Raw genomic sequence first — 10578 nt, forward strand, 5'->3', positions numbered from 1 at the left:
GCAGCCTTTTTCTCCTGCTGTGTTGTGATGAACTTGCCATAATCTTGTCTCCAGACATGAGTGAGACAGACTGAATTTCCTTTGTATTCCAGAATTAACACAAGTACTCTCCTCCTTATTCCAGTGTATCCAAAGCAACTTCATGATGTAAAAAAACCCAAAAACCTATCAAATATTTTTGAAGGGAGGTCAGGTGACCATAATGACCCAAAACAGAGGAGAATGGAGAGTAGCACTAAGGAGAACATTTCAGGCTTATAAAGTTTTGTGGATGGGCAGACCATACAACTGTGTTGGGCTTTAAAGTTAATGTCCAAAATGTTTTGGGGACATGCAAGTAGCACCTGTCTGCAGTATATGTATACAGATCCTTTGCCAGGATCCCAATGTAGCGTCTCCTGTAGATAGTGCTTCAACAGCGATGAAGAACAGCCCTAGTAAGATGGCCCAACATATTATAGCTCATTGCAAAAAAAGACAGCTACAATTAATCTTGAGTTGCTTGGGGAACCTCTTTCATAAGTGCCCAGCAACGAAGGCTTGGTCAAGCTATTTCAACCTTTGAATAATACCACTATCTCCAGCAGAAGAACAAAATACATTACTAAAACCCAGCCTATGGTTGAAACGATCCTCCCAACCGTCTCACGAGTCGTAACTCTCTACTTTTCTGAAACTTGCTTCCTCTGAGTTTGTCCGTTTTAAAAATGCACCTAGTAGGACGATCCTGATCGTGCTGAACGATGGGAATGACAAGAGTTGGGATCCAAAGCCGGAGCACAATGAGTCTGCAAACTTTTCTCCAACTCGATGGGGCAGGTGATTGGGGAAAGCCTAGTTTACCTTGAAGAAGAAGCAGTCTTTGCAACCCCAGAGCTCCGGATGGCTCCCGACCTTCGCTCTTTTCGCCGTGACCTGAAAACCTGGTTATTCGAGCTTGCCAGCCTGGACTGAGGGATTGGGGTTTTAAATTTCATAATTTATTTTGTTTGGGGCTAAATTTAATTTAATCTATTTTTAACTTTTGTATGTTATATTTTAATTGCCCTGTACACCGCCCTGAGTCCCTCGGGAGAAGGGCGGTATATAAATCAATCAATCAATCAAACTAGGGGCGCGGGGGGGGGGGGGCGCAACGGCATTCCGTCAGCGCGGAGAACACATCCAGCCAGCTTAAAATAGTCTCTGAAGCGCTACAAGCTTCTGATCGGGTGGCCGCTAGGTGGCGTCATTCCTCTACGAAGTCACTCCGGCGACTCTCCGGGACTGAGGAGGAAGAAGCTGCCTAGGAGGCAGCCACCTCGACGGCCTTCTGCAACCTGGCGCCCTCCAGAAAGCTAGATTGCAGCCCGCACAATGCCCAGTGAGCACAGTCATTCGACCGGCCTGGTTGAAGATGTTTGCTGCCCGAAGACGAGCGGAGGCGTGCACGACACCAGAACATTGCTCCACTGCTACCTTTCCCTCGCCAGACTATGGGACTGAGAGTGCCCCGTTTTTCCGCGGTGAGATTCTGAAGAAGGCGGCCGTCGTTCACTGGGAAGAGAAGGGATCCTTCCTCTCCATTGCTGGGGGGGGGGGGGACGCAGCTTGGGAGCTTCTGTTCGTCCCGCAGGGCGATTCACAGCTGTCCGGAGGAAGAGGCAGTTAACCTTCCTAGATCTACAGATAGCCGACTTGGGCAACTGTTTCGTGTCTGACCTAAGCAGTCCCTTCTGTCTCCACGGTTGGACCGACGACGGCCGGGGAACTTTTCAGTCGTGGCTCTCCTGAGGCGCTTCTTCTCTTTTACTGCCGCAGCCTGGGAGAAAGCCGGCGTCCGGGTCAGAAGATTATCTGGCTTTCTAACACGCGAGTCACTCCAATACATTCATTCAGAATCGATCGCTTCTCCCGCTTCTTCCTTTTCCACGGGTTCCACTTAAATAAAGTCTTATTTTGTGACCAGAACACTCAGGCATTAACTCCCCACCCCAAACCGTCGAAGAGAGGAATGGAAACGGACTGAAACGGGAATGTTGGACGGCTATATATAAACTCTAACGAATCCATTCTTCCGGCGTCTCACAGGATCTCCGTTTCTCTCGTTAGTGAATAAAAGCGGTGATTAGTTACATTTCTGGTCCTTTCCGGGTGACCTCAACCTAGGAACAGCGCTTCCCAGTCAGAATTAACAGGTCTGACACCTCCAGTCCGCTGTGCATCTGATGGAAGCGATCCACCTGAGCCACGTAGATTTAATAAATGTTGTATCCTTTCTATATCTGCCCCCTCTCTCTTTCCCAAAGCCAACTAAATACCTGATCTCTCTGGAAATTTCCCCCATTTAGGCATATTCTTCAGGGGGGAAAAAGATATATGCAATTCCTTAGAAATTAAGTCTTATTTCTGGGGAAATATGCCAACTGAAATTTTCTGAAATAGAAGAAAACTGAAATAAATATAATTAAAACAGTGCACATGATAGTAGAATCTGGCATTATCAGAAACTTCAAAAATTTAAATAAGCACTGATTTCTAACAATTTTTTTCAAATCCTTATTCATTTTTGGTTGTAACTGTGGTTCCTGGGAGGATAGGTTCCTTGTTCAAAAGTTAAGTGATAGAACTTGCTATCTATGGAGAAACTATGGAGGGAATTTGTGTGCCCACTGGTTTTTAACAAGATCACTTGCTTTTTGTTAATCTTTAAGGCTTGGCTAGATAAAAAAATAATTCATGGTAGTATAGTTTACTAGAGCAATTTAGAAATATATTGAACTAAATGGAATTACCTTTAGGCTGCAATTTTTTATACATCTATTTGGCAGTAAATCCCAAGAAAATAAATTTGACTTCCAAACAGATGGGATAAAGAAGCATTATTAATGTGCAAGTTGCCTTATTTTAGGCATATTAATGGATATAGTTAATTAATATAATTATTATATGTCTATGAATCAGATTGATTTTTATTTGCCAATTGGACTAAATTGAGTTAAATAAAGTATTAAATATATAATTAAAATATATTACTAAAATTAGAATTTTCTTTCTAATATATTTAAGATCAAAGCATAAGAGTTGCATGTTTCTTAATTTCGAAATCCTTGTTTATACTGTAAGAAGCAGGGCAATTATACTGGAAGGGATCTTATTGGTGTAATTTCATCAGGGAAATTCTTATTTAGAAAACTATTAGAGAAAATGGGATTTATTTTTCTTTTTAAAATGGCAGAGTGATTTCTCCAGTCACCCAGTCTTAAATGCTGCTGATTTTTATTTAATGACCTGTATGTAAATGATTTCATAGATGTGTAAGTACATATACAGGAGAAATGGGAAAGAGAAGTTGTAAAGCATGAAATCATTTCCAAATAAATTTGCTCTGGATCTGGTTGAGTGTCATTAATTACACACAGACAGGCTCTACATCCATCCACCCATACACACACACAAACACACACGCTATAATAACGAACAAAAAGAAAAATGTTTTGGCCTCCTTTGGCCTTTATTAGGTCTCTCTCTCTCTCTCTCTCTCTCTCTCTCTCTCACACACACACACACACAGAGGGAGAGAGAGAGAGAGAGTTCTACACGTTTTTAATTCACCGCCTAAATAATCCGGGCGCTTTTTAAGTATGTCCATTTGATAAACTACCCATTCACTGAGAGAGCAAGAAGCAAAGCAGCCTCCCGGCCCCCAGTCCCAGCGAAAGGGCGTTAACACAATACGGGTCAGCGAAGAGACAGTGGAGATCGGCAAGTAGGTCGCTCCGCCTGGCGGCGCCTTGGCGACAGCAACACAGAAGCCCCGGCCTTCTCCTCGCCTTTCAGACATCCCGGCGACCGTCTTCAGCCGCGGAGCGTCAAACTGCCGAAGGATTCGGGCTCTCTTACCTGGGGATAAAACCTCACTTCTGAGGAGAGTAAGCGCGCTGGGCTGTTAGGATTGGAAATGCGCAGCCCTTTCATCCTTTTATCCAATTAATTTGTTCCCAACGGAGGGTTTGGGGCGGGGAAAAGGGAAGAATAAAGCAGAAACAAAGGTCGGGACAGTTTAGAAGTTGGCTCATCTCTATTTAAATGATCATTACCCAATCATTTTTTAAAAAGAAAAACAAAACAAAAAACCTCCACCGGCTTCAGGCATGTTCTGTTTTTCAATCACTTCGCCTTTCAATGAAAAAGTTCCCTGTTTTAATCTGGATGAAGCGGGAAAGGCTCGGCGTATTTACTGCGCTGCCAACGACGGAGCCGGGCTTCGAGGACAGCCCGCTTGTCCCCACGAGGGATCGTATCCTCGGGTGGTCTGAGCTGAGATAGTCCTGGGAAAAGGTCCAGGCTGGAGAGCAAAAGTAAACCTTAAAGCAGCGTTTCCCAACCTTAGGAACTTGAAGATGCGTGGACTTCAACTCCCAGAATTCCCCAGCCAGCATAGCTGGCTGGGGAATTCTGGGAGTTGAAGTCCACGCATCTTCAAGTTCCTAAGGTTGGGAAACGCTGCCTTAAAGAGACCCTACTACGTCCCCGACCGAAGCAGGCCCCGCGGAGCACAAGGGGACCGGCTCCCGGTTGACAAACTTCGGGATTACAGTTCACTAAATCTCGGCTGGGTAGGTTTACCCAACCAACCCGCCTTCTGCAGACCTTGCCGGGCGAAACCCCGAGCCGCTTTCATTGCTCTGCTTCCCAGCGCATAAAAGATTGGCGGGAATTTCTTCGGGTCCCCCGTGTGTCCCGTCCCCCCGCCCCGCAATCGCGCGACCCTCCCCCTCTCCGTTCCTCTTTGGCTCGATTCCGTGGAGCGCTTGCAGACTTTTCTCCCACTTGGGGACCTGCCGGCGGCAACGCTGAAGTTCGGATCTCTGCTTTTATTCACCAAGCGCTTTCTCTCGCGCCCTCCGGTTTAAGAAGGGAGGGGGAAAAATAACAATTCCCCCCCCCAGTCCAAGAGGGAGGGGGAAGGCGAAGGAGAGTCTGAAGCGGGGAAGCAGCCCGGACAGTCCGGTTGGCGGGGGGGGAGGGGGAGGGCAGAGGAAGGGGAATTCCTGAGGGCACCCGACCCCCCCCCCCTCCACCCCAAGGTGCCCAGCGGGGCTTTTTATGCCCGGAATGAGGCTCCGGTTTTGCCACCCGCCCCCCCCTCCCTTCTTTCTGGCTCGGATCGCGCTCCCCGCCCCCAACCCCCATCCCTCCGCTCTTTTTCAGGAATCTTTTCCCGGTTGTGGCGCTGACGTTTGGCGCCATGTGACTCTCCGCTCCGCTCCCCGCCCCGCCCGCCCGCGGGAGGAGAAAAGGCCATCCCCTTTGGGCACGGCCTCAGCCTGGCCGAGCGCCTCCGCGGGCTCCGCTGCTTTTGCCAGCCTCCCCGAGAAGGGTCGCGGCGGCTTCCCCCCGTAGGGTTCATTCCTGACTGAGGGGAACGACGGAAGGGAGCAAGCTCCCGGCCCGCCCACCCGCCGGAGAAGTCAGCCCAGCAGTCCGGCAAGCCAACTGCGGCTGGTGGAGGAGCGCGGGGCCCGAACCCGCGCGCGGCCGTCCGGGGGGGGGGGGCCCTGACCGGGACCGACGCCTCCCGCGGGCAGTTGCCCGCCGCCTCCCGCCCGCTGCGCCCATGTCCGGCTGTGCCAAGCGATGACTCTGAGCGCGGAGATGTCCGCCGCCGCCTCCGCCTTGGCCGAAGAGGCAGACATCGATGTGGTCGGGGAGGGAGAGGACGAGGGGGGCGGCGACGAGGACGACGAGGAGGAGCCCCCTCCCCGGCGGCCCTACGACGACGAGGAGGACGAGGCCGTCTCACTGCCCAGGTCCCCGGGGGGGCGGGCGCCGGCAGGGTCCCCGGCCTCCGGCTCGCCCTCCTCTCCCTCCTCCTCGTCCTCCGGCTCCCCCTCGCAGCCGGGGCCCTTCAGGGCGGCGGGCGGCAGCGGCAAGAGCAGCCTGGTGAAGCCGCCCTACTCGTACATCGCGCTCATCACCATGGCCATCCTGCAGAGCCCCAAGAAGCGGCTGACGCTGAGCGAGATCTGCGAGTTCATCAGCGGCCGCTTCCCCTATTACCGCGAGAAGTTCCCGGCCTGGCAGAACTCCATCCGCCACAACCTGTCGCTCAACGACTGCTTCGTCAAGATCCCCCGCGAGCCGGGCAACCCGGGCAAGGGCAACTACTGGACGCTGGACCCGGAGTCCGCCGACATGTTCGACAACGGTAGCTTCCTGCGGCGCAGGAAGCGCTTCAAGCGGCAGCCGCTGCCGGCGTCCGACCTGCTCCTCCGCGGGCTCGAACCCGCCGCCTTCCTTCACCCGCCGCCGCCGGCCGCCCAGCCGCCGCCGCCGCCTGGGCACCCCGGCCAGCCTCCCGCCTACGCCTACGGTCCTTATAGCTGCGGCTACGGCCTCCATCTCCAGCCTTACCACGCGCCCTCGACCCTCTTCGCTTTCCAGCCTCAGGAGAGGCGGCCGTCGGCGTCGGGCCCCGTCCTGCCGCCCGCCCCGCCTTCCCTCCTGCCCCCGGCAGCGGCGTCGGCGTCGGAGCTGGCCCGGACTCCCAGTTTCGGCTACGCGGCCCAGCTGGGCCCGTCGCTGGCCGCCTCTTTGCACGCGGCTGCCACCAAGACCACCTCGGCCTTGGCGCGCTCCCCGTTCTCCATTGAGAGCATCATCGGGGGCGGCGTGAGCCCCGGGGCGGGGAACCGCTGCGGATCTCAGGCCGCAGGGCTGCCGGTCCTGGCGCGAACTTTAATGGCCTCGCCGTCGCCTTCGCCCTCGCTGGCCTCTCCTGCCACCGCCGCCGCCGCCTCACTGGGAACTCTGCCCCCCCACGGGGCGGCCTTGGGCAGCCTGGAAAGCTGCGCGGCCCGGATTTCCAACTGCTAGCTGCCTGGGCCCGCCAGCCTCGTCTCCCTTCGGCTTTGGAGAGCAGCGACGCGGAGAGACCTTTCCGGACAGATCGACTCGCTGGTTGGTTTCTCTGTGCCCTTTTCCTCGCTTGTCTCTGGCCTTCCGGTTTGCTTCTTCCTCCGTACCTCTATTTATGCAAAGCCATTTCTAGATGCTGCAGAGACAGTTGGCGGAGAAACGGTCCTCAGGTCTCTGCTTTGAAAACAGACACCATCCCTTTTTTTCCCCCTTTAAAATATCTTTTCAGAAGAAAAAACAAGTTTTATTTGCTTTGCGTTGCAGAGCTCGCTGGTTTCCCCCAGGAAGAGAGGAGGCGGTGGGTGGGAGGACATGGGAATCCAGCAAAAATGTTGAGGGGATCGTCATTTGCAGCTCATTTTTTCCCCGTACTTTTTATGCACGGGAAGATCAAAATGTTTACATAGAAGCGATTGTCATTGTCGTTTTAACCTGGGGTATATATGAATGGAAGGCTTTTTTTGTCTTTTCAATTTGTATTTTATGCATATTCTTTATCAGGATTACTGTTAAGAGGACTGACAAGTTTTATTGTACCTTCCATTTTTAAAAAAAAAAAAAGCAAAAGTTTTTTTTACATATTTCTGGAAATAAAGCAAATGATTTTTCAAGAAAATAAATCCCGCTGTTGGCTTTAGGGCTTCAGGTCTTTAGTGTTCCGCCCTGTGAACATGTATTTGTAGTTCTAATTTTACTAATATTTAGGCAGGTGAATAAAAATAATAACAAAAATAATAATAGCACCAAATGTTTTCTCAGAGGAGGTATGGTTTTCAAGGCCATAACCTAATCCAGATGAAAGTTTATAATATTTCCATGAGATTAGCAACTTTGATATGAAGTTGTAAATTCTCTCTTTCCTGAAGTTGGTCTTCAGTAATCCCACAGGGTCATAGTTGAAATCAGTGGGACTTCCTTTGTACCTAACTGTAAAACCAGTAGCCTTATATTTAACTACCTCATTCCTCGATCTACTCTGGTAGAAACCATTATAGCGCAGCAGACACAGAATAATATTTTTGAGTTTTTCCTAAAGAAATAACTCAAATAAGGTAAGGAATAACCAAAGAAAACAAGGAGCTCTTTTAGTGATGGATAAAGTCTGGTAGCTGTAAGCTATAATCTTCTCTAAGGACAAGCAAATGAATGTAAATTCTTTCAAGGATTTCAGAATATAATGAACTTGGCAAGCTGATAACATTTGCCTGTGTCCCCCACTAATCTATGTCATAGATTATAGATGAGGGGCACCCACTTATGGGTTTAGTATTTAAAAATAACACAAATAATGCAGATAGCTGCCTACTTCCCAGTATTCATATTTGAATCGAAACATGCATGCATAACCAAATAAGAAAAACAAAACCCAATTAAACAGGATTGCTTTAATGTGCAGACAAACATTCAATACTTACTATATTGCTTTTAAATATAAGGAAGTATAGAAAATACTTTGAGCTGATGTGGCATTTTGAAAGCTGATGAACACTTAAAACAGAATTTTTAAATTTTAAAATTTTAAATTTTAAAAAAAAACTTGCTAATTATAGGCTAAATTAGTAACTGGTCTGATGTATTAATTTTGAAATAATTTTCAGTTCAGACAAAAGAAACTTTTTTCCTAAAGCGTTTGCATATACCTAGACACAGGCTACCTCTAGGATATTTTGACTATTTCAGAAAAACATTAAATATAAATAAAATATAAATTTTAAGGAATGCTAAAACCATATTCTTAGTTATGTCCACCTTCAGGAAGAATAATCATTATTAATTTCTAAGGCATATTTGAATACTGTTCCATAATATACTGTAAAGAGCAGCATATTCTTTTGAAAAAAAACTTATATAAATACATGCTTCATGTGTTCTTTTCCAGAAAAAAAAATACATCATACAGAGTTGCAATGACTGTTCAGAGTTTTAATAGCCAGGTATGTGGGAGCTCTGCTGAAACATTTTGTATTATCTCACTAAAAGCTTCATTGCGCTATAGAAAGCAGGTGGTTAGCAGAAAAATAGGAAGCTAACTCCTCTCTCCTGATGACCCACTCACTTTAGGTATAACCGTAAGGGCTGCCATACCTCTGACAATATCTCTGACAAGACTCGCAGGTAGAACCTTGGATCTGGCTGCCTTGCTTGGATCTACTTTTCCTAGACTGTTACAATCAATCTTCTTCTCAGTCTCTAAAACTCTAACCTAGATTTTTTGTTATGTGTTACCTGGTTGCTCTGGGTTAATGTTTCAATTTGAAGGCAATGCAATTTATTTGTCAAAAAGTCATGGTGGATACTTTTAAAGTCCTGGCAACTCTGCATTAATATTGTTTGGTTTTCCTAAGGATTCAGAATGCGGCAACCTGACTTCCTGCCTTGGCAGCAAATAACCAATCTCTCTCTCTGTATTTTAAAAACTCAGACTCTCCCCTCAAAGATATAAAAAAAATGATTTCTAAATGATTTCCCAAATTTCCTAAAAACTCAGAAAACTATTCCGATCTTTCATTTAGTAACTAATCGCCAAGTTGTCATTTGTTCCAAGTTCTTCCAAAAATGACCGAGTTGGCTAGGCTTTGTGTGAGGTGTGTGTTTTGAGAGGTGGGGGGACCAAGGCTGAAGGCCAAGCAAGTGCTGCTGCCTTTAGAGGTCTTTCTCGCCTGGTTGCGCCTTCTTCCCGGACAGTTAAGGAATCCGCGGTGTTCTCTCTCTTCTTCACCCGGCGGTGAGTGGCACAGTCTGCGGCTGAGATTTAGCCGGAAGGTGGGCCGGTTCAGCACCTCCGGGTTTGTTATAGCCGGACTTCTCTGGGGCGTTCCTCCGCTCGGCGGCGGCGGCGGCGGCCCCTGCCCTTCCCTTCCAGCCTCTGCCCTTGCTGGCCTGCTGGAGGCCGCGGCCCTGGAAAGAAAGGGGCTCCCGCCCAAAGGGCCGGTCCCGAAGCAGATGCTGAGAACGACAAACCCGGACCGTCTGATGAGACTCCGAAGCAGCTCGCCGAAGAGGGACCCTGCTCCAGGGCAGGCGGAGCTCCAAGTCCCCTTGGGCTCTGAACGCGCAGCCAGCTCAGGAACGCTGCGTTTTGCGGGAGATCAAGCCGAAAACCCGGGGGGTGAGAAACGTGGGGAGGGGGGCAGATTCTCTCCCCCCACCTTTCCTCCTCCCGATCTTTGTCTCCCCAAACTACAAAATCTGGGTTTGTTAACACGCCCCCCCCCATCCCCCGTAGGCTTCAGAGAAGGATGAGGAGGGGATGGATCGGCGAAGGGAGAGCTAATGTTTCAGTTCGCGGCCCGCAGAAGGACCACACAAAAAGCCCCCTCTTCGCTCAGGGGCTATTATGCCGCGCTGTAATCTCGGGACCGAGTTAAGCAAATGTTATCTATTGGAAACGTAATGAAGCCCTGATGGACGCGGCCGGGTTTCCCCCAATGCCACACACGCTGTCGCTTAACCGGCCGCAGCTCGAGCCTCAGAGCTGCTATCTCGCCAAGGCATCTTCTCTTCTCTTCTCTTCTCTTCTCTTCTCTTCTCTTCTCTTCTCTTCTCTTCTCTTCTCTTCTCTTCTCTTCTCTTCTCTTCTCTTCTCTTCTCTTCTCTTCTCTTCTCTTCTCTTCTCTTCTCCTCTCCTCTCCTCTCCTCTCCTCTCCTCTCCTCTCCTCTCCTCTCCTCTCCTCTCTT

General features: G+C 49.3%; 1 protein-coding gene across 1 annotated transcript; it reads left to right on the forward strand.

Annotated features, from left to right (window-relative positions):
• Nucleotides 1-5619: 5619 nt before the first annotated feature.
• FOXD1 (forkhead box D1) lies at nt 5620-6858 on the forward strand (the record flags this gene model as incomplete). The annotated part of the gene is made up of 1 exon (XM_081321672.1): nt 5620-6858. One exon carries the CDS (start codon nt 5620-5622, stop codon nt 6856-6858), a length of 1239 nt encoding a protein of 412 aa, XP_081177798.1.
• Between the last annotated feature and the right edge of the window lie 3720 nt (nt 6859-10578).

Source organism: Vipera berus, assembly GCF_964194415.1.
Source record: "Vipera berus genome assembly, chromosome: 2".
Lineage (NCBI taxonomy): Eukaryota > Metazoa > Chordata > Lepidosauria > Squamata > Viperidae > Vipera > Vipera berus.